Genomic DNA, 26,617 nt, shown 5'->3' with positions numbered 1-26,617 from the left:
CCGTTTTCATATCAACACATGCATAGTTCTGCGGATGCATATTGATCCTCTGCAATTAATCCAAATACCAAACTGACAAACACAAGGCAGCGAGCAGTTGATACAGTGAAGCAGTTACATTGTATCTGCAATCAAACACACCAAATCTCACACCATGTTTACCATTCTGACGGACAAAGGAGAGAATTCAGACAAACTACAGAACATAAGATTGATGGAAAAACACTTTGTTGCCTGTGTTTAAACTCATTCCTTAGACACATTCCTTCGACAAAAAAGTTATCTGTTACAGACTCTTCTTACAGATTAGCTCTGTGTGGCTCTCAAAGTTCAACCTGCTTTCTGTCAGAGTTTCTTGACTTTTATAGATTTCCATCATCTCCACTGCCTGTCCCTTGATAATAGTGCTTGTGGGGGGGCGACAGCAGGATTATATCTGAAATCAATGCTTATCTCTTTCTGTGACACATTCACTTCTAAAAAGGACTTGTCACACCAGTCATGTGTGAACCATGTATCATCCTACTCTAAGAAAAGACTGACCCCAAGCTAAACCATTAGCACATTTTAGAATGAATCAGATCAGTTTACTGCAAATTTCACAGGATTGCATTGTTACCATGAGTTTATCAGCCAAATGATTGGAGCTGGATAAAAAAATCAGTGCTATGAACAGCCCTCTGCAGGGGGGAAGCTTCAGGGCTGCTTTGGTCATGGAAATTAAACTTTACTGGACAAAATGACTCAGACTGTGATAAGGCAAACTATTAATTTGTATTACAGATTAAGATCTTAGGCTTTCAAATTGAAATCAGACTTGTTATTCGACAAATTTCAAGTCAAAGTTTTAAACGTGTTAAACTCCCAAACATTCTTTTTTTAACTACATGTGAATTTAATTTCTCATTCTCATACAGATTACCATTTAATTGCGATTGTATACTAATTACATGAATATAAAGGAATGAAACAGACAGCTTAGTTTTATTGACTGTTTCAAAACGAGGCCCCAGTTGTGTCCCGTGTGCACATGTGTTTTCTGTCTCCATCTCTGGCAGCCATGAATGTTTCTTGTTGTTTGAGTGGACGGCACAAGGGGAGCCTGAGGAAACACCAAGTTCAACCGCCTCATCGCATTGGCTTGTTTTTGGCAGTCTGAAAGAAGAAATCTACTTTCTCTCTCTCTCCCCGTCATGGTTTCAATGTGCAAGCTGCACCAGCCTCAGGTAGCCAGCCAGCTAAGATTTACTGTAGCTTCAATTTTTAAGCTACAGTAAATCTTGTGATGCCAAATAGCCTAATGAACACTGTAAGAGGAATAGTTTATGACCTATAAGAAAAAACATATTTCATAGGAAATTACAAACTAAGAGAGTCAGACATGCTGAAGCTCCGAATGACTAACACCAGGAGAAGATATACATGTAGCTTCTTCTTTTATTGTTCTGGTAGAAAGTGCATGCAGTCACAGGGTTCTAATTTCCTTTTTGTCATCAACGAAATCTCTGTGGTTTGACGAAGAAGCGGACATGTGATCAGTTTCACACTTCTTGGCAGAGTTTTTGTTTTTGTGAATAATTCATTCATGTGCAGAAAAAGGAGAAGCAAAAGTTGGTTAGAGAGCACGTGACATCATTTGTTTTTGTTGTTATATTTTCCAAATATGGAAATATAAATCAAAGCTGGTTTCTGAGGCCAAATTTAATCGGAGCAAGAACTACCAATCTTTTTTATCTTCATTTTATTTTGCATGAATGTGTGTGTGTGTGTGTGTGTGTGTGTGTGTGTGTGTGTGTGTGTGTGTGTGTGTGTGTGTGTGTGTGTGTGTGTGTGTGTGTGTGTGTGTGTGTGTGTGTGTGTGTGTGTGTGTGTGTGTGTGTGTGTGTGTGTGTGTGTGTGTGTGTGTGTGTGTGTACTGTGGCAGACATGAATGCTGGTAGGCAGACAGACAGACAGACAGACAGAGAGAGAGAGAGAGACAGAGAGACCGACAGAATGACAGAGAGAGGTGTGAAGCAGTCGACTGGAAGTGAGTCAGACAGTCTGTTAGGTGGTTGTGAATGTCCATTATGCTTCATCAGGATGGACAAACTGGAGTCATTGGGCGTGTGTGTGTGTGTGTGTGAATGATGAATAGCTGTATGAGTAATGACCATCGTTTTATGAGGTCAGAGCTGCCGATGAACATCGAGGGCTTGTGTGTGTGTGTGTGTGTGTGCGAGCGTGCGTGTGCGTGTGTGCGTGCGTGTTACATCTCGGTGTGTGTTTTACTCTATGCATCTTTTATGTTGGAGAGGCAGTTTCCATGCTTACACAGGGCTTTCTGTCTAATGACACAGACACGTGTACATGCGCACACACATGCTCTTTCTCACACACACACACACATACACAGGCACATAAACATTCATGCACCCAGACAAGTGGGTGATTGTTTTCTGTATTCAACGTGGAATTTTTCAATTTAACATTTTATCCCTGCTGGGAATCGACACCTTATTCCTCCCACATTCCGTAGGGGAACGGAAACCTGTGTGTTCGTGTGTGTGTGTGTGTGTGTGTGTGTGTGTGTGTGTGTGTGTGTGTGTGTGTGTGCGTGTGTGCGTGTGCATGGTGATTTCTGCAGCTATCAACAGCAGCATCCATCTGGTACTGATTCCACTGGAAAACAAAGGCCATTATTCATTCATTTTTTACATTAACTTTCCGGATATGTGCATTAGATCCTTTTGGAAACAGCAGCTGTAAATATACTGTATATTTAAATTCCTCCAACATTTAAATTCCTCCAACATTTAACTTCCTCCAACATTTAACTTCCTCCAACATTTAACCTCCAACATTTAACTTTTTTTTTAACAAAAACAGTCAAATCTGACATCAGTGGACAAATGGATAATAAGTTGTTGTTTTTTTTTAAAACCTGCTTCTGCACTGTGCAATTTCACACATCAGTTGCTCCAAATGACCGTGAAAGGTTAAGCGTTTAAATTTAGAGGATGCCAATGGCAAGAAATTATTTAACGAGACGTCAGTAAGCGGAACAAAACACATTGTGTTTATCTACTAGACCGCTCGACAAACAGTCTGACACATTGAGAGATCTGCTTATTTGTGAGTGAGAGGAACGACGCCACTAATGTCTGTGCGGTGACGCTATAGCCAGCAGAGGGTTAGCTTAGCATAAAGACTGAAACCATGGGGGCTGTGGCTCAGATAACTTTTGTCTTAAAAGTCTTATTTTATTTAGAGTGTTATGAATATTTTAAAGAATAAAAGCCCGAATGATTTCCATATTTTTCTCAAAACTTGTAGTTTAAATGAACTTTAAATGTAAAGGCTATTGCATGGTTAAATCGCAGAATTCTGAATGAAAATATCCCCCCTCACAATTTGAAACAGTCCTCAGTCATTTCACCCGGGTGCTTTGCATGGGTGCATTTTCATTTCAGCTTCCGCTGACTTATAGAATGTGGATTTCCCAGTTGAAAGTTCTTTGATTGAGACTCCCTGCCAGTAACTTCACCCAGCACCAGATTCTCTTTTACGTCATACAAATAGCGTACATTGTTGGAATCTCATTTCTGCTTCAGGCTGAAGAGTATGCATGAGTGAAAAGATTGTACCAATATAATGAATTTCTTCAGGAAATGAGGGGTTATTTTAAGAACGCAGGGTTATTGGAAGAGATGTCCTGGACCGTCCTCCTCTTCATTCGCTTTCCATTTATCATATAAATCGTATAAATCCTTCCTTTCTTCTCTGTCTCGCTCCTCTCTTTTTCCTGGCAAGGATGAGAGTGGTGTTACCATCTGTCTGTGATGTGTCCTGGACGCAACTCTGTGTGTGTGTGTGTGTGTGCGTGTGCGTGTGCGTGCATGCGTGTGTGTGTTTGAGGCAGGATGGCCAGGCTGAACTGGGAATGGGGCTCAGATGGAGAAAGAGGTAGAGTTTAAGATGGAAGAAGAAGAAAAATAAGAGACAGGAGAGAGGCTAGAAAAACTCTGAGTGATGTGTGTGTGTGTGTTTATGTTGCAACAGTATGAACCACAGCTGTGTGATCCGCTAACCCTTTCAAAGACCTCGTCAGTGCTAGAAGACGACCAGCTGAAAGCAATGACACACGGTGACACACAGCTGTTTGCAGAGGAATGCCGCGTGTGTATAGAAACGGATATCAGAGATATATCTTTACTGAAATGAAAGGCATATCCCTAATGCGTACTGTGTGTGTGTGTGTGTGTGTGTAGCTCTTTAGGGGGGGATTTCCCTCACCAGTGTTTAATTGAAGCACCTACGTCATGCAGCAATCTGCCTCTGGTGATGAATCTGTGTGCGTGTGTTTGTATATGTTTGCATATTCTATGTGTGAGGTTAGCTTTCGCGGAACATTTTGGCCGGAGTACTTCGTGTATCTGTTGTATATGAGTGTATTCCCCCAGGAGACAGCATGTATACCTCCGCTGACGTAAGCGTATGGGAACTTTAACGTGTTTTTGCTGTGTGTATGTGTGAGCACATGCATTGTGGCTGATTTAAGTTCGGGGTTAACAGTTTGGTTAAAAACCCTGGTGAGGCTTGGTTCTTGCCTTACAGGCAATTAGGTAAAGCCATGTTATTTTCCACTTAAGATGGATTTTTTTTTATTGTGCTTTTTGGATTTACTGCTATTATTATCCAAGCAAAAGAAACAAAATCCAGACTTGGCTCTATGGGTTTCTCTCTAAAGAGCGGTATCAATATTGACCCCAGAGGGCCTTTTGCCGACATCCTATATGGAATACTGATCTGCTTTTGTGCTGTATTTACAAAGCTGAGAGCAGGTGCAGTAATCCCCATTCACCTACCAAACTAAGACCTCATTCATCCAATGTTTCTCTTTTTTATTAATCCTCCAAGCAGGATATCCACCTCAATCCCTCCTGTATTTTACAAGACTATTGTTTACCATGAAGTGCTCTGAATTAGTCTCTCACTCTCATCTCTGTTTTTCCTCTGCCTCTTTCATCTTTTTTTTCTTTTAAGTTGACATGATGTGACTTGTTGTATTTTCACTAAAGCCGATCTGTCTGCACAAAGCCAGTATAAGAGGAAAAGTCAACATATTAGGAAGGTATTAATGTTAGACTGTTATGAACACGTTATTAATGTAATGTCCTCTGAGCCTTTCTATGCGGTTTATTTTTCTTATTTAGGTTGAGTGGACAATCATCAGTCTTTCCATCTCTCTCTCATTGTTCTGCTTGTGAGAACCTTTTTTAGAATTTCATAAAAGCCACTCAAAAATGCAAAGAGATCTTTACGATCATATGAAGTAGAAAATAGTTTTTTCAATGAGGAATTTTCACAATAAACACAAATTAAAAAAACACATTGATTGGCTGGACTAATACACGTTTGGCATTACCCGGCCTCACATTTCATTGTAAACAGGAGTAGCTTGACATTTTCAGTAATAGACTTGTTTACTTGAGGATTGATACTACTCTTACATCTGTTTGTTATATGACGCTCCAGCCAGTTAGCCTATAAAGCCATATTTTATTATACCTTCACCTTTGGATGAAAGTCTAAAGTATAGCAGTTGGTGTGTTTTTGACATCCTGGAATCAAGTTTGATTGCTTTTTAAACCAGCATGGGGAAATCCCTAATCCTAATGTAAAATAAAAACAAACAAAAAAACGTCTGTGTGTGTTTTTATAACTTTACAATACTCATGTGCTCTGTTCCTCATTCTCTCTTTTTCTCTGTACTTTCCCAGGTAGGGCAGTTCAGTGAATTTCTCCATGAATGTACGTCACAATGATGATGACAGACCAGATTCCACTGGACTTGGCTCCGCCCCCCCTCCTGAACGGGGAGGTCCCGCTCATGCCTCACATGGTTAACGGTGACGCAGCACAGCAGGTAAACACACACACGCACACACACACACACACACGCGCACGTCTGTCGTTTGCATCCAGTCACCCTTCGCAGAATGAACATACAAATGCAGCCGCTGCCACCTCGCAGCATTCTTGTGTTGCAACACAAACACGCACACACCGACCAGATGCATTCAGGAATTCACATCAAACAGTCATGCAGGCACTTTTGTTGTCGTTTCGTCACATGACTCACGAGCTGTTGCCGCAGGCGATGAATAGCTGCCGAGCTTTTACAGTAAAGCATTACGAACAAGAATAAGTACAGACGCGTGCAGTCACACACACTTGCATCATTCAATCTTAGAGACTTACAACTGGCTCCATTGATGGATCCCAGGCCTTAGCTTAAATGACTTTGGAAAAAGGATTGGACTGTTTCTCTGACGCTGATAGATCTTATCAGAATCCACAGAGCCAACTGGATCGCCTTCAAAGTACAAAACCCCACCCGAGCTTGGATTCAGGCGAGAGGAAGCGACTGACGTAATTTAAAGCATCACAGTTAACCTTGGTTTAATCCTGTTGTCCCAGATATATTTTTACACCGTGTGCTTTTGGTAGATGAGAGATGATGATGATGATGATGATGATTTTGTTTATGCGTCGTCCCTGTCCGCTTCCCCCACAGCCCAGAGGAAGTGTTTTGGCTGCGACACACAGTAGTTAGGGAGATCTTTTTAATGTAACACCCCACCAGTTTAAACTGGGTTCCTAGTGTGGAATCAGGATTCTAGACCGATGATTATAGAGATTTGACTTTGCATGCGTGTGTCCGTGTTTTTGTCTATTTGTTTGTTTCTCAGTCTGTCGTACAGTGAGTTTCTTTTACCCTTTTAGCGTCTGTGTGGGCACACAAGTGTCTGTGTTGAGTCTGAGTAAATATTCTGTGTTTGTGTTTGTCTGCTCGATTGTCTATCTGCTTTCCTGTCTGTCTATCTCTACCTGCCTACACCTGCATGTGTGTTTATCTGTGTCTGTTTGTTCCTTCAGTGCATGAAAGCAAAGACACCGGAAAAATTGTAAGGGTGCAACGGTTTCAAATCTACCATTTTTAATGTTTAAAGAAATGTGTTATGGGGGAAAAAAAACTTTGAAAGAGCCAAAGTGCTGTCATAAAAAAATCTAAGCCAGCTGTAACTGTAACGCAATGGAAATTCCTATCAAAGGTTTCTTTCATTTTTCTTTATGCAAAAGTGAAACTTAGTCCTGGGTTACCTATCTGTATACTAAAATAGGTTAGTATCTACTTCTAGCCCTTTAAACCCTTCCTGATTAGAAAAAAAAAAAAAATTGGGAAATTTGTTATTACCCAAACAGTTGTGACAGTTTCAACCTTGTGACATAATGAAATACAACTATGTAGACATTTGGCCCTTCCTCCTGTCAGGTTAGGTGACTTTCGGAGGTCAGGTTCTTTGGAAATGTTGTGCCTTTAAGGTTGCTAAAACAGAATTATTAAAATGCACAATGTTATTGCAATCTTTTCTAATAATAATATCTGATTCCTTTGTGGACAAAGGAAATAACTGCATACCTGTTTTTTTTTATAATTAGAATTATTTTAGATATCAATCTGATTATGACTTTAGAACAGAATTTTAATTTTCAGTTTGGCTCTCTATATATTGTACCTCCGAAGCCTGAAAACGTTTACTAAATAAACTTGATAGATAGGAAATCTATTTCTCAGAAGTTGCTTTATTAAATGTTTGTACCCTGCCGAAGAAGGTGTTTGGAGAATGTCAGTTCAGCCAAAATCAGATTTTTTTTTCAGGATGCTGAAAGTGCATATTGCACTAAATTCTAAAAGAAGTTAAAAAAACATTTACCCTCTTTAACAGTTTCACCTTTAAAGAAAAGTTTTGCAGCTTTTATGTGTCAGAAGCATTCCTTTGTCACAGTTTGTTTCTTACTAAATATAGAAAATGTTGTGAGTACTAAAGCATCAGGCGACTGGATCATTACAGCGTCAGGGACCAATCATTCTATCAAAACATAACACACGCTACATGATTACTCATTCTATAATCTTGGCTTGTGTAACACATACATAGGCGCAGTCACTCCACAAACAACCACCCACATGGTCTGATATGGGGGTTTTCTAAGTCTTTGGGAAAACATGGGTCGCCCTGTACTATGCTGGGGTTCCCATAGCAACAACAGCCGCTGCAGCAGACGGAGCAGGAAGTGTGTGTTTGTGTGTGTGTGTGTCTGAGGGAGAGAGGAGCAGGTTAGCGCTGAGATGGGAGAGCATGCAGACACTACGGGAGGAGCGCAGGATATGAGGATTTTACCACGGCACACCTGTAGAGCATAGACAGGGCTGTGCATGCATGTGTGTGTGTGTGCGTGAATACGTGTGCGCGCGTGTGTAATGGAGGGTCACCTGTTTCATGTCTACAGCCACGTATGCACTCTCAACAATCTGTATGCGGAGAATATGACGGTAAGGTGCATGCCCACTCCCTTCCCGGCATATTCAGCAGAAACACCAGGGAATCAAAACAGTGTCACGTATTTGGGCTGTGTGTGTGTGTGTGTGTGTGTGTGCGTGTGTGTGTGTGTGTGTGTGTGCGTGTGCGTGTGCGCCAGCCACCTGTCTGCATGTTTAATTGTCATGGACCCATCAGTCCGTGTGTATACTGGTTTCAGTGGTTTTCCTTGCCAGTCAGTGTGGTTAAAAGAGAGACGGCAGTATTGTCTCACCATTAGCTTACCTAACACCTCATTCATTGTGATTGTTGAAGATGTATGTATGTATTTCATCAATATGCACGGCAGAAAGCACCGATCAGAGACAAAGGAAAGGGAAAATGAATGTAACTGTGTTGTTTTGTGTACGTGTTGTTGGTACAGGTGATCCTGGTGCAGGTGAACCCGGGCGAGACGTTTACCATCCGGGCAGAGGACGGCTCACTGCAATGCATCCAGGGTCAGTGCCTTGATATACTCTATTATTATATTATCATATTATCATATTAACATGTGGCCTGGTGGCTGCTCTGATGTGTGTCACTTTGAGACAGAGTATTTCCCGTCACTTTAATTATATTCTGGCTGTTCATGATGTTTGTGGGTTGAAACTTCACACTTATTTGAACAACAAAAAAATGTACAACTTGACCATGGGGGATTTCCAAAGCAGATTATGTGTTACTGTATTACCTCCTAGGTAGCCTTTGGCCATTTATTACAGCTTATGATAAAAATCTCTTCATGGAGACTTGAAACTGGCTTGAGATAGGTTAACCACAAAGGGAATGTCATGCTGGTATTTTCCTTTATTGCGTGGTCCGACAGGTGATACATGGATTCTAGGAAATTGAGGAGATGACTCTTAAACCTAGGATGTTGTAACTTTCCACCAACGCATGAATGCATCATAATGGTCCATTCTTTCAAGCTGCTTTATAGCAGTATTGTGACAAACTTTAAAGTTATTTACCAATCTCAAGCAAGTCTCTACACAAATCTTTGCTTTTCAAAAATTGTACAAATAATGGTTTTAAAAATGGTCAGTGGAAATGTTTTAGTGTTTGATAGTCATGATAGATAAATAGATAGATAGATAGATAGATAGATAGATAGATAGATAGATAGATAGATAGATAGATAGATAGATAGATAGATAGATAGATGGACCGATTTTATATTTCATATGAAACAAATAATAAGAAAACAAAAAAGAAGAGCACAGTAAATTCTAAATAAACAAAATAAATATATGTTTGAAAAGAAGAAGGCAGAAATAAACACTTATAAGTGCCTACCCCTTTCTATAACTTAAATAATGAACTTAATGTTAATCACATATACACACAAATAATCCCCTTAATATATATAAATATATAGATCCCTTCCCCTGCCCTGTCCCACCATACCTTTTTTTCATATATTTTTTTGTTGCATAAGGTATTTTTGGTCTATAATGCAGCACTAGGGGTGAAGAAAAGCTTACGTCTGCCGTGCTATCATCAAATTGAATAAGACTACAGTAGTTGAAAGCATAGTCAGTGACAGATTGGGACAGAGTGGACCGCCATTGTCTCACTCTCTGGCTTCATCTGATATCAGTACATGAAAAGAGTTGGACATGCAAGCCACTTAGAGGCTCTTACAGGCGGAAAAGAGGTGGCAGTAACACGGGAATTCCCCAACTCTTGTGGAAAAGCGTCTCACTTTGATGATGTCAGCAGGGGGAAAGCTGTTACTTCGGACCTTGAAAGGGTGCCTTTGTCTTCTTCTGAATATCCCTCCTTCTGTCTGTCTCTCCCTTCTTCCCTCACTCTTTTCTTTGCCCTCTGTGAAGGTTTTTTTCTTTGAGTGAGAGCACTTTTGGCTCAGACACTGACTCCCTCCTGCAAGAAAACCTCCTGCCCCCCCCATCCACCACCACCACCCCTCCATACTCTATGTTGTAACTAATTACAGCCCGCCTCCTTTTCTCCGCCCGCAGTGTAATTCAATTTTTCCCTGAAATCAGAGGGATCGCTCTGGGCAGACCTTGGAGGCTCAGATATTGCCAGATAGAGACAGTGCATGGTGGGATGTGCGGCTGCAAAGATGTGCAGATACAACTGACAGTAGACATTATGGATTCGGATCAATGAGTTACTGATGGAGAGAAAAAGATAGATGAAAGAAGGGTTTACAGTGAATAGATTATTGGGATACCAGACACGGATTGGCAAGAACACCCAGCACTGACGTATATCTGGGGTCTGGCGGTTGTGTCTGTTTATTTGTGGGGGTGCATGTGTGCAAGTGCGTGCAAAATTTAGCATCGCAGGCACAGTGTGTGTCTGTGTGTGTGTGTGTGTGTGTGTGTGTGTGTGTGTTTTTTTTTCCGGTGCCTCTTACTGCAGTCGACGACAGTTAATTGGGCGGTTGGCTCGGGGCAGGGGGTCATGTTTGAATGCACATATTATTAATGTGGAGGGCCACACACACACACACAAAACTCTAGCTCTCTCTTTCTCTCTCTCTCTCTCTGTCTATCTGGAGGAGGTCACTGGGTTTAACGAGAGGTGGAGTGTGGCGGTGTGTTTTTGAAGGCGAACCCAGTCGCTCTTTAGACAGAGACTCTGGTGTGATGTCTCAGACCTCAGAGCTCTGGAGTTTGCGCACGCTTGTGTGTGTGTGTGTGTGTGTGTGTGTGTGTGTGTGTCTGTGTGTGTGTGTGTGTGTGTGTGTGTGTGTGTGTGTGTGTGTGTGTGTGTGTGTGTGTGTGTGTGTGTGTGTGTGTGTGACAGAGAGCGAGATTACAGAGACCTGAGAGCACAACCAGGGACCGGTTTTTATATAAAGTAACCTCTGTTTAGCTGCTGCGCTGTGGTGCATGCTTGAAAATATGCATACACGTACGCACACAGGCTCTGCCAAGGCAGAAACCAGCCGCCGAAAGAGATTCTTTCATATGAGTGCTCAGCTTTTCTTCTCCTCTGCTCACTTCTCTCTCTCTCTCTCTCTCTCTCTCTCTCTCCCTCTTTTAATCCTCACGACTTTTTTTCCTCCCGCCCTCCTTTTGCTTCTTTTCTACCTCTATACTTAAACCACATCTGGAGCAGCAAAGAGATTATTGTATTTGTTGGATTGATGTTAGTTACTGCTCATTAGCCACAACACCACTAAAGGCTACTGGCTGAATTGTTCTTTTTTATTTGGACCGAAAGTTTAATACAGAAATTGTATTAACAAATTCCATAACCTCGGGGCACATAAAAATCGATTCAGAACTGGACGGTGCACAGTCAAATAATTCACGTCTGCTCATTTTCAGTAGTTCTGCCAGTGTTGTTGCTGATGTTGCTTCCTCTGCTTTTCCCTTATTTGCTGATGTCTTCAAGAGTCTGCATCTGTTATTTGGCCTCCACGACTTAATGGGTAATTCTTTGTGCCACTTTTCTAGCATTAAATCTGCGTATCCGCATCTGAAATCTCCCTCTGTATCAGTTTGTTGATAAGATAAGATAAGATAAGATAAGATAAGATAAGATAAGATAAGATAAGATTTATTAGACCCGCAGCGGGGACATTTGCAGGATTACAGCAGCAGAGAGGATAGTGCAAACAAGGGACAGAGTAAAAAAAAAATAAAGTAAGTAAGTAATAACACAGTAAAGAATATTAAATAAGTTAAAAAAAAGTAAAAAATCCACGATAACTAAAATATAACTAAAATGATTTGTGTGTGTGTGTGTGTGTGTGTGTGTGTGTGTGTGTGTGTGTGTGTGTGTGTGTGTGTGTGTGTGTGTGTGTGTGTGTGTGTGTGTGTGTGTGTGTGTGTGTGTGTGTGTGTGAGACTGTCCACTGTTTAAACGGACTGACCTCTCGGTGCTCTGGGGGTCAGCTTCAACTGACCCCACCCACCTCCACCCCCTCAGCTCCCAGTCCGTCTCTCACCGTCTCATCGGGTTGCGCTCATACATAAACTCTTCTCCCTCCTTTTTATCCCTCCCCCTCTCAACTCCCATTCTCTCTCCCTCCCCCCACTAAGACCATTCCCCTGAGCTTTCCCACACTCACATCAAAGGACAAGACTCCAGAGGGTGTGTTAGAGCACCCCTGCTATGGAATGCGAGTGTGTTAATATGTGTGTGTGTGTGTGCGCATGTGTGTCTATGTGTGTTTTACAAGGCTGTGTTGGTTTACTGTGTTGTTTGGTCTTTGTTGGACTTTTTATGAGGGATGATGAGGCCAGGGGGTGAGGAGCAGGAAGCTGTGCCCTGCTAGGGAGGATGTGACATCATGAGGCTTGGGTGGCAGCAGAGTACTGGTACTTTGTGGGCTTGGCTGATATAACAGTCAACAGTTGATTGCCTTCATTTTTACAACATAGTGCAACCTCTGGCTGATTTACTGGAAGTCCTAAATGCACAACATCTCAGTAGAGTTGGGTAGAGATGGTTAATCTGTGCCGCATTGTGCATGTAGGTTATGGTGACAGGTGACCAGCTACTCCTTGGCTTTATGATGAACCAAACTTGTTTGCACAAACACATGCATCTGCCAGAGTGCAGTGTTTCCAGGGCCTTTTAAGAGGCTAATGAAGCATCATGGACAAGCGGAAAAACTGGAATGGGAGTTAAGTAGGAAAACTCCTTTCCTTAGCACTGAGAATGTATTAGATTAGACCCCTTAAAATGAATTCTATGTTGAGTTAGCAATGCTGTGTCTGAAATCTCACACTCAATATATATACTATAGTACAGAAGTCTAACCATATATCTGTTGGTATAAAAAGTAGCATTTATTTTTCCAGACGCATTGAACTGTAATTATCATTTCACTTCCTGTGCCCATGGTAACCCGTGCCAACCTAGTGTGACCAAACAATGAAAGTCTGAACTTAGGTTAAAAAAAAATGTATTGCGCCTACCAAAGTGGAATCTTACACTAACACTTACATTGAAGCGTGGTTTTTGTCTTCACAGTGTCCAGGGTTAGCGTTCTGTAATATTTCACCAGAAATAGTATGAAGTTTGTGTAAAATCGTTTTTATACATAGGTTTGGAACTTACCAAAAATATCTACTGTTTTAAAAGTACTAAATAGCATGTTAGTATAGAATAAAAAAAATGTTTTAACCTTTAGTTTTCTCAATTTGTTCTAGAAAACAAAAACAAGCAAAATATTTCCAACAGGCTATATTCTTCTGGATAATAAAACTTATTAAAACCTTAAAAAAAGGTCAGTATTAAACTGAATGGTCTGTAGATGCAGTATGCATGCATGATACAGTCCATTCCCACTGCTGCATTACTGCAGTGACATTATGGGAAATGTAGTCCTATGCTCTGCTGCTGTCCGGTTAGCCCAGGGCCGTTTTTCTTCCGACAAACAATGGTTATGGTGGACATTGCCAACGGGACCTCAATGATGTGGTCTCTGCACCAGCTGTGTGCACATGTTTCTTTGCGTGTGTGTCATCTGGACAGAGCGTGAATCATCACACTGTGCTTCATGGTCTGTTCCGTGTTTTACCCGCAGATGTGTGTTGTTTGTTTGCGCTCCCTCTCATCGTTACACTCTCTCCCTCTCTGTGGGTGCATCCTAATTCTGTTCATCGAACTGTCATAAAAGAAATAGCATGAACCTTAATACTTATCAGAGTTGCTTAGTTTGAGTATTCACAAGTTATCTTTTTAGACAAATACTCCCCAATGAAAATGTCTTAGTAATTGGATGCTGCATTGAAATCCCATCACCACAACAATGCAGTTTTATCAAATAACTGCTGTGTATGGACACAAATGCAGATACCGTCCATAAAATTGTATTGTTTTCTTATTCATCAAGTAGTAAAAATGATCTATTGGCATGCCTTCCATATTGTGACAGTGCAGCAATCAATCACTGTGTATCTGCCAGAAGTGACCAATGTTGTAATGTGAGCTTTTTATTTCATTTTGTACAAAATGGCTTGGTCACTAAATTGTTATTCCACATTATGAGGCTTCATCACAATCTAGGATTATTGAGTAATGCATTTATAAGTGAAAACAAATTGGTAAATGCAAATGCAAGTCATGCTCATTTAGTGAGTGATCAGTCGCTGACGTCAATTCAGATGATTCGTGATTTCCTCGGTTCCCTCCTCGTTGCATCTCTTCCTCGTGTCTCAAGAGGGAGGAGCTACGCGAGTAAGGGAAATGATGGAGATGATGAAGAGAATTGGGATGTTCCCTGTGTTTTTCCTTCCCTTTCATCATTCAGCCTCTCTGTCCCTTTCCCTATTTTCGTCTCTCCTCGTTTGTCTGGATGAACAACGCTGATATTCCTCATGCTGGTTTCATCGCATCACAACACAAGCCCCCCCTGAGCCTCTCCCTTTTTTTTCGCCAGTCTTCTCCCAAAGTGTGCACTTCTGAGCCCTTTGATGTAAGTGGAAATAGCTGGTCGACAGAAATATGGTGGAAAGTCTAGCGGCTTGTGTTTACCCCCGCGCCAGATGGCTCTAAACAAACTGTGTGAGGAGACGCAAATACCCTTTTTTCTTAGAAAGGGCTTCATTAAGAGTTCTGTTTCAGCTGGTCCCCGTTTTTTTTTGGGAACTTTTCAAACCCCGCTGTAAAATCCAATATGGAGCAGTGTGACAATTAAAACGGAGCAGGATTGAGAATGAATGTGCAGGTGGAAGACAGCTGTGTGATGTCTGTATTCCCGTCAGCCTGTCTACTGAAGGATTTATGTGTATTGAAATGAACGTACTGTGTACTGCCGTGTGGATGTTTGTCTTCCTGTTTGTGTGACAAATGAATGAGCTCGTTGTTTTTATTGTTATGCCACTTGCTTTTAGACCGAGGCATAATTTATCCCATAACCGTTCAAAGGTGCGTTGCATATTCAAGCAGTGCATTAAAGCAGCAGCCTTTGTGTCTGTGTGGCCTTGTTTTTTAAAGTTCACCTTTACTTCGCTAAAGTTCAAATCTTACTTTGCTCATGTTCTGACTAGTTTATCTCAACGCCATCTTATGAAAACAGGGTATGTAAACCACAACTTTTCAACAACTTCCTGAGATAGTCAGGCCTGATTTCCAGTCCTATATATTTCAATGTTTTTTTCTGGTTTATTTCGTTTAAGACGCATGAGAGTTTTCTCAACCTATAAATGAATACTTATCCAAATTTGGAGATGCATAGTTTTCACTGGAAAGTCACTAAGAGATTATCAAAAGAAATGTCAGATTTCACCATCTGCACTCCAAATACCTGCTCTTAACATCTTATTTAAATCTCCCAGCACTTTCTTATTGTCTGTCAGACCAGGAAACCATATCAAAAGTTTTGCTTTAGCAAGCGTTATGGTTAGGACAGTGAGGTTTCAGTCTTGTGTTTGTGAAGAGCTAACCCAACTGCAGGTTTCTCCCCCCTACTGCTGAGTCTGTATTTAGGGAATTTGCTTTGCTGGAAAAAAGGGTAATGGGATGGGTGGAGAGACACATGGTGGGGAAGGATCATATCATGGAGAAATTCTCTGTGTGTGTATAGGATGTTTGGGTGCATGCATCTATCTGTATTTAGTTTTTTCCTTGACGGCCGGAAGACTTACCTTCAAGTTTTTATGCCCTCTTGGTAAACTGTTAAACCGATCCTGGAGTTGTGTTTAGTGGGAGTGTGTGTGTTTTTAATTTTATGTTATGTCCCATTGGAATTAGGAAAGTGGTCACCATGGGAACCTCCTCTCACTCCAGGTGGCGTGTAGTGGAATGCAGTCCCTCTGGGCACAGTTTATATGTGTGTGTGTGTGTGTGTGTGTGTTGTGTGTGTGTGTGTGTGTGTGTGTGTGTGTGTGTGTGTGTGTGTGTGTGTGTGTGTGTGTGTGTGTGTGTGTGTGTGTGTGTGTGTGTGTGTGTGTGTGTGTGTGTGTGTGTGTGTCATACCTGTCTTATTTTCTTTTTCAAGTATTTTCCATTCAAATGTACTTTGAAAGAAACAAAAGGACAGAGAGGATTGGTTTGGTTCATTTGGCACAGGGTAGTTAAGAACTTGACTTTAGTGTGTATGTGTGAGAGCGAGAGCGAGAGAGAGAGAGAGAGAGTTGATTGTTGTTGTATGCCCTGCCCAGCGCTCGCTTATAAACTCAATGCCCTCACACAGTAGGGCACGAAGAGGGAGGAAGAAATGGAGTGGAAATGAAAAGATAGAATCAAGGAAGGTAAATAAAGGGAGAGAGACAGAAAGCCGAAAAAAGGAAAAAGGAGGAGAGTTAGATCAGACGCTGCGTGTCTGGTCCTGTCTGCTGCCATGCATTCCGGGCGAGGCCACTTCCTCTCTGCGATGACCCCAGCCACCCCTGTGCTGCTGACTTGGTCTGCTCTGAAAGCTCCTGAGACGGCTTTATTTTGCTGTTTGGAGCTGCCAAATTAGGGCAATAGCAGGGTTCTGAGGGTGGTAGAGAAGACGAGGCGAAACACAGGAGGGAACTCTGTCTTCATATTTAAGACTGTGCGAAAGTGGATGTATGTGTGTGAACAGCAGCTGTAGGGAGAGTAGGGAGCTTGCAGACTTTTCCAGAGAGAGAGAGAGAAAGAAAGAAAGAAAGAAAGAAGGAAGGAAGGAAAGCTTTTCCAGGGGATGAAATTCTTGGCTCCCTTGAAGCTCAGGGTACAGCTGGAGCACTTCTCCCTCCCTCCGCCCTCATTCCCTCCTCCCTCCTCCTTCCTCCCTCTTTCCGACCTCCTTCACTTCCTCCCTCGCTTCCCTGTCTCTCCTTCTCTCTCTGTGTGTCTGTAATGTAGTTGTTTTTTTTTACATTCAGTTTAAGCTTCATAACTCCAGCTTTTTTTTTTTTTTAGTGATATGCATGCTGTTATTTAGATTAACACTTGAGGGCCCTTTTAAAAATGTGAAGTCCTCTCCACATGTTGCTCACGCAGCTTTTCATATAAGATTCAATTCTTATTGGTGGAATCTTTATTGATCACATGGGGCTGTTGTAGCTGCAAGTGGTGACAGGAATGGATTTTCCTTCCTCAGGCCTCCTGCACAGCTGCATAGAATACACATGTGATTGTTTACATCATGTGTGTTTATATTGCACAGGGAAGCCCCTCTGTTTTTCTTTTGCTCTGATCTGATTGGTTTAGGGGAGGGGAAGCATGTGTCAGTCAATGGGAGGGCCCAACCACGGAGGCCGAGGAATAATTGGAGGGATCGTTGGAGGAACAAGTTTGATATAAAAAGAACTTAATTTGACTTAAATACTTATCCATGTTTTCCCCCCCTCTTGCATTTACACACCATCTCCACCATGTCTCCACTTTCCTTGCTTTTCTGATCACTCTGCAGCCAAGGGACGCACACTTAAACACATCCAAACAACACAGTGGAATTCAGAGATGGGGAATGGGGGGGGAAAGTCCCTGCTAATCTACGACTTCCAGTCCTGCCTTCTTTCTTTTCCACTTACATTCCCACTACTTCTCCCCTCCTCTCGTTCTCCCCCGTACAAACTTTCTCTGCTCTCTGCGATGGACACAAACTCAGTGCTGTTCAGATCGTGACTCATCCACCAGAAATGCCCCACATTAACATGTGGAGAGATAGAAGTAGGAGAGTGAGGGGGGGGAGCGGATGGGGGAGGAGTTTAGCTTGGTACAGACGTAGCAGGTCGCACACAGAGGGGAAAGAATTAGTCAAAATGACTGAGAGCATTTCTGTTCCTTTAGTGGGTCAACATTTGAGAAATGATTGCATGTTGAGGATTCAATGGAGTGAGAGTACGAGAAGGGAGGGAGAGAAGAAAATGAGTGTAAGACTCTGGGTCTGTTTACACACCAACAGCTGTTGCACTTCTTTTCTCCCTCTCTCTCTCTCTCTTTCTTTCTTTCTCTCATTCACTCTCTCCTTCTAGACATGTAAGGGTGATTAGGGAATGGATACAATGAGTCATCCGTGTCTGGATTTTGTATATTTGCGTGTGCACGTGCATGCTTGTACATGTAAGGCAGGACTGATAAGTGGAGTATGTCGCTCAACGCTGTGTGTGTGTGTGTGCGTGCGTGTGTTTGTGTGTGTGTTTTGCATGGTTACCAATCCCAAAACAATTATATCTGCAAGCTGAGAATAGCCTCTGTGATAATGATAGATAAGATCTAGTTTGGGTGTGTGTGTGATCGGTTATTGTGTCTGGATTTGCAAATGTATTCTAGCCGGTGTGTGTCCTTTTATTGTATGTTGTTTGAGCCATGGTGACCGTGATTCAGTCAAGTAAACTATTTAAATGTCAGTGCGTTCTACAGGTGTATATAAAAAGTGTGTGTGTGAGTGTGGGTGTGGGTGTGTGCATGTCAGCATGACATTTTAAACGTTTAAAATGCCCAGGTGTTAATTTGGGCACTTGTCTGTGGTTTTCAAATGTTTGTCTTAGTGTATTCGGGCTATGCACATCTGTGTCAATGTGTGTGTGCGTGTGTGTGTGTGTTTGTGCATATTGAGATCTTGAGAACAAAGCATGGCTGGTCTCAGTGTCCCTCCAGACGTTACGTTGCTCTCCTCCGGAGCAGACTGCAGCAGCAGCAGCAGCAGCAGAAGTAGGTTGGCCGACAGCACCCCTCCTTTTGGGTGGGGGAAAACCGGAGAGAGATCTGGGCTGGGTGGAGCTGGCACTCAGGCTACAAGCTGAACACTAAACAGATCTTGGCTTGTATGCTTTAGGGCCGTTTACAAAGCAATCAGATTATTCCTAGAAATTAAAATTTAACCGTTTGATATAAAAAGAAAAACTGAAGGGCCGTGGTCATTTAGAGGAAGAAAAATGACAAAACAAGTATTAAAAATCAAAAAACTCTAAAGTCGGCCACTTAGGTTCTCGGTTGAAGAATTCTTCAATACTTGCATAACCTGGTTGTTGTGTGTATTACTAAGTTTTTTTTCCAATTAAATGGGTGTATTGCATTTGGCGGAACTCTCCATTTGGAATTAAATCATCCTCAAAGAATCTAAAAGGAAATAAAGTGTTATAATAACACGTTTTCCAATTCTCTGGGGCCATTGAGTGTTATACACTGAAAGGGTTACGACTGTCTTGTCCTGTTCACCCTTGCAAAAAACCTAAAAACTTAAACTAAACAATATTTGAGCTAATTGGGTCGAACCTTGATTACGGTAGGTTACATAAAGAAATTAAAAGTAATAAATTATGTTTAAAAGATGCCAACGTTTCTCTTAAGTCTCCAGGATCTTCTGGAGCCTGGCGCAGACCTGGAGAGACTGGCAGCTTCATATTAGAGGAAACATTTGTGACTGGGAATATAAGCTCTTCACAAGTACTTCAAATATTTGAAAACCTTTTTATGATTTATGAAGTGTTTATCCCAAAATGATGCGCCCAACATGAAAACGTCACCTGTAGTTTTGAAGTGATTTATAGCACAGAAATGAAATGAAAACAAGGATGATAAACAGCCAGAGATGGAAAAGAAGACTTTCATGCACAAGTCTGGCAGTTCTGCTTGGCAGCAAACCTCTCTGCCATCAGACCCCATGCAGCGTTATGGATTGGAAGGCAGGTTTTAAACAAACAGAGGTGGAAAATATTCCCCACTGTTGTTGCAAAAAGCTTAATACTCCCATTTTTTTTTTCATAGTCTGCATGGAGGAGGCCATGCTTGATTTGAAATATGAAGCCGAGCCAGTGGGCTATTAAAATACAGCCCTGGTTTTACAATCCTCATGCCGATTGTTTCTTCTTCTCTCCGTTAATATGCTGATGTCGGCTGTTGATGAAGTCGTCACGGCATTTATAGTTTCATCAGGCGGCAAAACTGAGAATGCTTTCTACTCGTTCTCTTATGGCACTGTTATGCAACTTTGAGCTCTAAGGCCATAAGTTGGGGCGCTCACTCATCCTGAGGAATGTGCACACACACACACACACACACACACACACACACACACACACACACACACACACACACACACACACACACACACACACACACACATATATATATGTATATACAGTAAGACCCAGTGTTCAGACGTAGGAACTTTCCAGCTTATGGTTTACATTCCACAGTAAATCATCGGCCCCTCTCAAAATATTGACTGTCGCACAGAACAACACAGTCAGGATCAGAAATGTTGGTGTGTATTTTCTTTACGCACATGTGCATATATGTTAGTTCCTTGCATATCCAGCACATCATGGGTCACTCTGTAGATTGTTGGTGTCGCTACTGAGGGCAGGGCAGGGCAGCACAGGAAGTCCTGACTTCCTCCTCCATCACTGAACCTAAATCATGCCCCTGGCAAAAGATGTCCGACCGGACTTGACTCACCGGAAATGGACCAAAGGACTTTGTGTGCGTGTGCGTGTTTGTGTGTGTTTGTGTGTGTAGTACCAATCTGGGACCTGTTTATACATTACACTGAGCTATTTTGAATTTGTCTCCCACACTTCCTGCAATAGCTAAGTTCACTCTCCCCCCCCTTCTATCTCTCTTTTTCTCTCCATTCCACCACATTTTTCACTACACTTCCCATCATGCCCTACATTTCTCTCCCAGAGCTTCTAAGAGCTGTTTCACTTAACTAAAAAGATTGAAGGTTTTATATCATTTTATATCATCTCAAATTTGGCAATAGGCCATGTTCACAGTGTGTATCTGGCTGTTCGGTGTGTATGTGTGTGTGTGTGTGTGTGTGTTATGTGTGTATGTATGTATGTATGTGTGTGTGTATCGGCCAGTCAGTAGAGGAAGCTGTCGTGGGAGTGTCTTGCTCTTGGAGCTCCGAGGACAGATAACATTACCCTGCTGATGCTTACATAACTTCCAGGCAACGCCACGTCACAACTGACCCAGACACCCACACACATGCACACACACATGCACACACATGCACACACATGCACACAGGAATACAAATACCCATCTAGATTGGACAGCTGCCTCCATGGGGTGCTGATAGGGTTTACAACATTTTGTGTGTCTCTCTCTTTCTCTTTTTGTGTGTTGTGCTTAACTGAACTTTTTTTCCTGAGTCTGTCTATTTAGTAACCCCATGTTTTTTTATTGCGCAGTTTTTGGGAAATCCATCCAGGAGTCCAGTTGTTTTGTATGTAGGTCAGCTCACAAACAGGCTCCTTTGGTCTGATACCAACACACACACACACACACACACACACACACACACACACACACACACACACACACACACACACACACACACACACACACACACACACACACACACACATTCCCAAGAGGGTCTGCGTTTCCTTTCAATGTGGTGACCACATGTGCGGCGCAGAAATGAAGGGAAAGAGAGAAAGTGTTTCACCTCTTTCAAAGCTCAGTGCTGCTTCAGTTAGATGGGCAGATCGGAAAGAATTATACGAATTCACACACTCATCTACTCGTTGATCGATGGGTGAGTGTGTGTTTATGCAGCGTGCGTAAGTTAGTGCATTATTGCGGATGTTAGTAACTGTGTGTGAGACCAGGACTCTTTCAGTGTTTGGCCTATGTGTTTGGACTGTATGTGTTGTGCTTTGGGGGCCCAGTCACAGCTGTCTTTGACAGCTGCATCATGGGAAACATCTGATGAAATGTTGCATCATCTGCTCTGTCTGTGTATGAATGTGTATGAATGTGTATGTAGGTGCAGGCAGCTGGACAGAATCGTAGGTTTGTGTTCCTTTCTTTGTTTTTGGAGTGTGTCAGTAAAGAAGAGTTGAGCATATGATAATGTCAGCCTGACTGAGATTTTGTGTGTGTATGTGGGGGGTAAAGTATGAAACAGGATGTTTACTATGGAAGTGTGTGTGTGTGTATATTTCAAATGTAAATCTTTGGGGACAAACTTTGTGAGCTGAGACTTTTAAGCCTTAACACGGGCGACAGCTGTTTTTCGAGTTTTCCGAACATATGTTCATCACACTTTGGTGAATACAAAATCTCAGGAATACCAGGAAAAAATTCCTTCACAAATTTCTTAAAACATCCACTTGAACTCGATGTGAAACTGATTAGATTTTGGTGGTCAAAGGAAGGGCTGCCCCCTCTAAGTCGATTAGTCGGCTAATCTCTTGTTTTGGTCTTAGTGGAATACGTTTCTTTAGTCGATTAGTAATTTTAAACTTATGAACACATCTCTGCTAAACACATGATTGGTGGTGGTGGTATGTGAATTTTGGTTAAAAAAAAAACTCAGTTTAAAGGATCTGTTGATTAAAAAAACTAAACTTAGACGACAAAATTGTATGAGTGTTATTCGACTAAGATTGTCCTAGGTCATAGGCAGCCTTAGTCAAAGGTTACTGTGACCTAAGAAAACAATTTTGGCCATAACTCAATAATTCATATGCCCATAATGTGTTACAATTTCACACAAATCTCTAATAGAAAAGTTGATGACATTCTTGACAGACATGGATGTAAATTGCATCTTAACTGGTTGGCGGAGGATTTCAGCCGTGAGGCGGTAATTCTAGTTTACCACATGTCATTGGAATTTGTTCTGTTGGTTGTTTCTATTTCTCCTCCTGACAACAGTGTTTTCCCATTCATCACCTGTCCGTCTTCCTCCGTCCGCTCCTCCATCTGGTGTGTCAAAGTTGTTGTTGTTGTTTTGTCTCTCTTTGTTGCAGTAATTCGTCATCAGTCCTGTGGTCGTCTCGGTTGCTTTAGATGGCGGCACTTAAACAAACATGGGAAAGAAATCTGATGCTCTTACACAGACCGTGCTTAACTTAATAATAGTCATTGATAAATGATCATGTATTCAGTGTTAGTTCTTAGAGCAAGGTGTTGCAGTTGAAATCTATTCAGTATTTATCTGCTATCTCTATGGCAAAATCGCATATACACTTATATAATTTATGTTTTACATTTGAAAAAAGTTTTTAATGTGTAAAAGAAAACCTTCAATTACAATTCTTTTCTTTTCAATTTGAAAAGGAGGCATTCATTCAGAAAGTAGAAAAGTAGAACATTTTATTTTGTCATCAAGATATGATAACATTATGATTTTCAACCAGCCAATGTATGAGAGAGGATGAGCTCCAGGTGACATCCAGTGTGAGAGGAAACATCCGGTTTAATGGGATACGTGGTCCTAACAGTATTTATGAGGAACACAGTTTGTTTTTGGAAACTACACTAAGTTATCCATTTTAAAAGGGAGTAAAGGGGAAAAAAGGAGCCTCCTCTTTGAGCCGGATACCCCCTAGATGCCTCTTAAAAGGACCAGATTACACATGCTTATGTCCTTCAGTTGCTCAGTTAATACCCCGTCATCCCACATGCAAGTATATGACCTCATAACTGCTCCTTGACCTGCCCTCCCCGGTAGTCGGAAGCGGAAGAAGCAACAGATGGAAGATGAGAGGGGAGTGTAGTTTGTTAGCTGTGTTGTCTGGCGCTCCAGCAGGATTAAACAGAGGAAGTCGTGACGCTATTTGTGGGGCTTAAAGGGCAAAGCTGGAGGCAAAACCTGAGGGTGACGTTACCACAGTGTGGATCACCGACCACGTTCACTTTCACGTGCATGTGCACACACACGGGCACAATAACAACCCCTCGAGTGCACACACGTTCATCTGCTTGATTATCCTGAGCTTTTCTAAGTGGCAAACAGTCCAATACTATATGTGTGTGTGTGTGTGTGTGTGTGTGTGTGTGTGTGTGTGTGTGTGTGTGTGTGTGTGTGTGTGTGTGTGTGTGTGTGTGTGTGTGTGTGTGTGAGAAGGGTAGCAGGACAAAGAGTGTCTTGTATTTTGGGGAGGGGTTGGGGGGTAATTCGGCCTGTGTGTGTGTGTGTGTGTGTGTGTGTGTGCAAAGGAATGCTGTGTTTGTGAGTGAAGAGGTGTGAGCCAGCAGAGTGTCCAAACACACGTCTGTTTGTCAAGTGTGTGTGTGTGTGTGTGTGTGTGTGTCTGAGTGAGGTGACTGAGACTCAGGAATGCTGCTGTTTGCTGAGTGAAGAGCACAGAGCCAGCAGAGACTGTCCAAACACACGTCTGTTTGTCAAGAGTGTGTGTGTGTGTGTGTGAGAGGACGACTGAGACTCACCGAGAGAGTGTGTATTCGGGACAGTGTGTGAGCAGTGATGGAAAGCGGTTTAGAAGAACTCGGTGTGTGTGTGTGTGTGTGTGTGTGTGTGTGTGTGTGTGTGTGTGTGTGTGTGTGTGTGTGTGTTCTCCCCATGCTATGACCTTCTACTCAATGAGGACTTTCATAGTCTCCATGGTAGGGGAGCAGACAGGACTGAAAGAGGTCTGTCTCTTCATACCTGTGACCTACTCACTACACAAACACACACGCAAAACCAGTCCACACTGCAGACTTTACTCAGGTTGTGCGTGTGACTGTGTGTGTGTTTACTGTTTGTTTGGCTGGTGAGAGGTCAGGTCGGTGGGCGAGTGATCGAGGGATGGAATGAAAGAGGGGGTCGACTTTGGGAGGGTGGTGGAAATAGGGGAGAAAACAGGGAGAGAGAGTGACTTAGCAAAATAAGTGAGGGGTGAAGTAGGAAAGGATGAGAAGGACTGGGAGGATGAAGTGAGCAATATTTGCAGTTAAAGGAGGGAGTGAGGGATGTGAGTAATAGGTGAAGGGAGGGCAGGAGGGAGGATCATGCAGGAGGAATTCCTGAAAAGGGGGATGAAGAAAGATGGGAAAGAAGAGCGAAAAGATGGAAAGAAAAGCAGGATCAAGGGAGTAAGAGCAGTAGAATGAAGGTGTAGAGAAGGAAAGAGGGAGGAATAGCTGAATAAGTGAGACACAAGAATGGACAAGTTGTCGGAGGAAGGAATATATGGAATGGGACTTGGTGAAGAGGGGAGAGGAAGGGATAGAAAAGAAAGGGAGGGATGAAAAAAGGGGTTAAAGAGTCAGTTAGCCAAAATAAAAATGGAAAAAGTTCATTTTCTTACTTGCACATCATTTTATTTTGTAATTTTGGTGAAATTATCCTTTAAAGAAAATGAGGTTTCAGAATATTCAACTATCATGCATGTGTTTTTATGGTATTAATGGGCCTCTGTGTGAGTGTGTGTGAGTGTGTGTGTGTGTGAGTGTGTGTGAGTGTGTGTGAGTGCAACATGATTTATTCTGAGGCCAGTTCTGCCTCCAGCTGTCCCAACGGGGTCCCAATGACTCTACCAGCCGCAGACCTCCTTCAGAGAGAGGAGGGATATGGATTGTGGAAAAGTCAACATCACTTTCAATCTGCTAATTCTATTAGATTTCCTTACTTCTCCTTCAGAGCTCAGGTTTTTTTAGTGTGTCGTACACACATCCATCCTTCATGTTGCTACAGACATCGTCATTCTCCAAGAGCTTTAAGTAGCTTTTTGCCTCAAATAAGAGGAATCATCTGTCATGCATTTACATTGGTTCAGGTTAATTCACTGGAATAAAGGCCATGTTACACATCTGTGACACATTTTACACTGGCCTGCCCCTCAGTGTGTGTGTGTGTGTGGCTGTGTTGGTTTCTCTGCATGTGTACTGTTGAGTGTTGGTTAAATAAGTCTTCTCCTCCATTGCAGGTCCTGCTGAGGTTCCCATGATGTCCCCGAATGGGTCAATCCCCCCAATCCACGTACCCCCAGGATACATCTCACAGGTCAGTTTGTGTTTGTTTGTGGGGTTTTTTCAGTCTAAACTTCCATCTATACATGATTTGTATTATGTCCATCATGTGTTTGTGTGGTGTCGGAGAGTTTCAGTCAGACACAGAGGGAGACCAGCACAAAGTTTGTGACTGCAATTAATTTCCCGGTTGTTTCTTTTTCGGAGAGAAAAAAAGCCTTGTATTCCATCTAATATTGCGATCTTTTATTGAGTCTTAAAATCCCGTTTTAATTAGTAGCATGTAAGTAATACGTATAAAAACCTTAGTTTAACATCTTTCTGAGGGAAATATGTTCCTTATTTATTAGCTGCTATTATTAGCTGTTAGTTCACTGGTGCCGGTTAAGCAGCCTTCTGGCTTGTTTCAACATACTGATGCCTGGTTCTGGAAAATTCCTGAAATGTATTAAGGAGTTTGTAATCAAAATTGTGTATTTACAACAAAACTAGAAAAGTGTACTCAGTAGAGAGCAGATCTCCACCAGTTGTTTATGCGAGGATTACTGCTGTAATGTTTGATTGAATGAATACAAACCACAATAGTTATACATACATGCATTTGTGAATTTTAGCAATTGTTTAACCTTGGCGTGCAAATC

General features: G+C 42.1%; 1 protein-coding gene across 1 annotated transcript in view; it reads left to right on the top strand.

Moving 5' to 3' along the window:
- fndc3ba (fibronectin type III domain containing 3Ba) overlaps positions 1 to 26,617 on the top strand; it is a 92,238-nt gene that overhangs the window by 17,826 nt on the left and 47,795 nt on the right. Inside the window, 3 exon segments of the mRNA XM_054614070.1 lie at positions 5,763 to 5,908; positions 8,791 to 8,866; positions 25,934 to 26,010. Of these exon segments, the coding sequence (XP_054470045.1) occupies positions 5,792 to 5,908; positions 8,791 to 8,866; positions 25,934 to 26,010 (270 nt within the window). The 5' untranslated portion in view covers positions 5,763 to 5,791.

Source organism: Anoplopoma fimbria, chromosome 15, assembly GCF_027596085.1.
Source record: "Anoplopoma fimbria isolate UVic2021 breed Golden Eagle Sablefish chromosome 15, Afim_UVic_2022, whole genome shotgun sequence".
In the NCBI taxonomy this organism is placed as follows: Eukaryota; Metazoa; Chordata; class Actinopteri; order Perciformes; family Anoplopomatidae; genus Anoplopoma; species Anoplopoma fimbria.
The sequence above is the reverse complement of the archived record's forward strand: the minus strand, read 5'-3'. Positions and strand labels throughout refer to the sequence as shown.